General features: G+C 39.7%; 1 protein-coding gene across 1 annotated transcript; it reads right to left on the bottom strand.

The window, feature by feature from the left end:
• Positions 1–491: 491 nt before the first annotated feature.
• Positions 492–1,424, bottom strand: LOC129658736 (olfactory receptor 2A14-like). Its single transcript, XM_055589582.1, has one exon. It carries the CDS (start codon positions 1,422–1,424, stop codon positions 492–494), a length of 933 nt encoding a protein of 310 aa, XP_055445557.1.
• Positions 1,425–3,194: the final 1,770 nt, after the last annotated feature.

Below are 3,194 nucleotides of genomic sequence, written 5' to 3'. Positions count from 1 at the left end.
ATGTATAGTCCATGGACTTCTCCAGGCCAGAATACTGGAGTGGGTAGGCTTTTAGTTCTCCAGGAGATCTTCCCAAACCAGGGATCAAACCTAGGTCTTCCACATTACAGGCAGATTTACCAGCTGAGCCACAAGGGAAGTCCAGTTAGATCTATAATATGCTATAATATTGTAGCATTACAGCTAAAGGCAAAAAATGCCCCCTACCATATTTCAGGGGCTTAACAGGTGGCACTAGTGGTAAAGAACCCACCTGCCAATGCAGGAGACATAAGAGACGGGTTTGATCCCTGAATTGGGAAGGTCCCCTGAAGGAAGTCATTGCAACCCATTCCAGTATTCTTGCCTGGAGAATCTCATGGACAGAGGAGTCTGGTGGACTACAGTCCATAGAGTTGCATAGAGTCAGACACAACTAAAGCAACTTAGCATGCATTCACCATATTTCAGAGGGAACAAAGTTCCTCCTGCATGTTGCCCTTTGATATTCTTCACATTAGCCTGTCCTTCCACAGCACTCTCCTAAAGGCACCTTTGACCTCTTTGCTCCTCAAGCTGTAGATCAGCGGGTTCAGCATGGGGTTGAAAAGACTGTAAAACAGGGAAAGGATCTTCTGCTGCTCCTCAGGGTGGCGGGACTTGGGGGCCATGTACATGACGATGGCACTGCCAAAGAAGAGCCCGACCACGCAGAGGTGGGAGGAGCAGGTGGAAAAGGCCTTCCTGCGGCCCTCAGCGGACTGGATCCTTAGGATGGCGGCCAGGATGCGCGCATAGGAGCCCAGCACCAGGCAGAGGGGCCCCAGTAAGATAAAAACACAGGCCGAAAAGATGACAACTTGGTTGAGCCAGGTGTCAACACAGGCCAGCTTGAGGACAGACAGGATTTCACAGAAGAAGTGGTTGATTTCATGAGGCCCACAGAAGGGCAGCCTCAGAAAGAGAACTAAGTGGACCAGGGCCAGGAGGAAGCTTAACACCCAGGATGTGATGGCCAAGACAGTGCACACTCTCCAGCTCATGGTGATAACGTAATGGAGGGGGTGGCAGATGGCCACATACCTGTCATAGGACATCACCACCAAAATCAAGCACTCTGTGTGAGCAAAAGCTAGATATAAAAATGTCTGCATAATGCAGGGAACAAAGGAGATGGTTCTTTTCTGACTCACAAGATTTGCCAGCATCTTGGGGACATTGTTGGAGGCATAGGACATGTCGATGATGGCCAAGTGTGAGAGGAAGAAGTACATGGGGGTGTGCAGTCTTGAGTCTAAGCAGATAAGCCCCAGGATGACTCCATTCCCCAGAAGGGTGAGGGTGTAGAAGACAGAGAAAAGTCCAAAGAGGAAAAACTCCAGTGCTGAATCGACCTGGAATCCCAGGAGGGTGACTTCTGTGATCCATGTCTGGTTGCCTTCCATGCTCCTGGCTAGAGACAGAGAAGACGCCCTCTGGGACAGGAAGGTCAGAGCTGCAGGGAAATCAAAACACAAAATACCTTCTGAGTGTAACAAAGTGAGCATTTGGAAATGTATTACTTTAGATGGATTTCCTACAATTTATTGTTAGATATAGTGTTAAAACTGTTTGCTCATATTTATCAGAAAAAGTTATCCTTGTATCAAAGAAATAATAGCATATATATATGTAACAATAGGATGTATTATTATATACTCTACCTAACAGAATGCACATTTGCATGCACACATACAAAGTTTGGGAGAATTCAAGTTTTCTGGCTTCCCTTCAAGGCTATGAGTCTTGATTATTAATGCAGTTAGAAGAAAGAGAACCCTGACAAACCATCTCTAAAAAGAGAGAGTTTTATTTTCTAGGCTTGCCTGTCTTCTTGGTCCAAGATACAAAGTTATTCGAGTCCCCTGTTCTTTATATGTTGCTTTTGTTTACATATCCCTTCACTTCTCATTTGCTTTTCTATCCACTAGCTTCAGATTTGAAGTCCTTAGAAATATTTGATAACTTCTTAAAACAAATTGTTCCTTGCACAGGAATAAGTAAAGGCAAAATCCTGAGCAAAAAGGATTTGTTGAGTTCTAGGAACAGAAAAAAAAAAAAAATCCAGTATTCCTGAATCATAGTGACAAAGAGGTTGTAAATATTCATTGTTATCTTACCAATATTTTAAACAATTTCAAACTGACACAAAATTTGTAAGTTGGAATGCATTTAAATATTTGCTTATTTCTATAATAGAATATTACATAGCCATTTAAAAGGATAATATAGACTTTTCAATGGCGATAAAAATTTTTCCACATAAAATCAAAGCATGTGTACATGATTTGATTTATATTTCAAAATTTAACATATCTATACACAAATGTATTTGGGGTCTATTTGCATATATGAAGCAAAACTCTGTAATTTAAACATGAAACTCTTTATATTGATTATCTCTAGAGAGTAGGATTATACAGGAACTTACCTTTTGAATATATTATATAGTCACTGTTTGTTTTTTAATAAATGTGCATTACCAAAAAAAGACATTTAAAAAATCTGCTGTGTAATATAGAAGCAAAGTTGCACATTTTTCTTGCTTATTCAAAAGTAGTACTCAGGAAGTCGTAACGGGAATGTCAAACCTGAGCAGACTCTTAGAGTTTCAAATGGAGGAAATGAGTCACCAGTTACGTTAACTGAAAAATAGTTAACATATGACAGGAAAGAGGAAATTAAAATTTTCAATCTCATTTTTGCTTACTGAGATATTTTTTCTGAATTGTCCTGATAAATATGATCTTCCATTGAGTCAAAGTAGAAAAAGATTTTAAATCAAGTTGAAAATTACTTCAACATCCACCTAAATGTGAAGAGGAGCACAAGAAAAGAACTGTTTTGAAGTTGCACAGGAGAAAAATATTGACATAATTGATCAGTGACATGAAATTGCAAATTCCAAAGACATTTGCCCTCTGCCTATGAGTTCTGTGTCTCATCCCACGTGGATCTGGTGTTTCTTTTAGAAGGAGGTGGTCTATTACACTAATTCCAAAGTCTAGGGTCAACACTTTACTGGATCTCTGAAGAAATGGCAGCAAATTATGGTCAGTAAGTATCTCACCAAGTCACTCAAATGTTATTAACTAATTTTTAGCTGATATATTTTTAGCTTTTATTAATTGATTTATTTTAAAATTCGTGCAAACAGAGCATAGTTAAAGGATATG

Source organism: Bubalus kerabau, chromosome 8 (genome assembly GCF_029407905.1).
Source record: "Bubalus kerabau isolate K-KA32 ecotype Philippines breed swamp buffalo chromosome 8, PCC_UOA_SB_1v2, whole genome shotgun sequence".
NCBI classification, from domain to species: domain Eukaryota; kingdom Metazoa; phylum Chordata; class Mammalia; order Artiodactyla; family Bovidae; genus Bubalus; species Bubalus kerabau.
The sequence above is the reverse complement of the archived record's forward strand: the minus strand, read 5'-3'. Positions and strand labels throughout refer to the sequence as shown.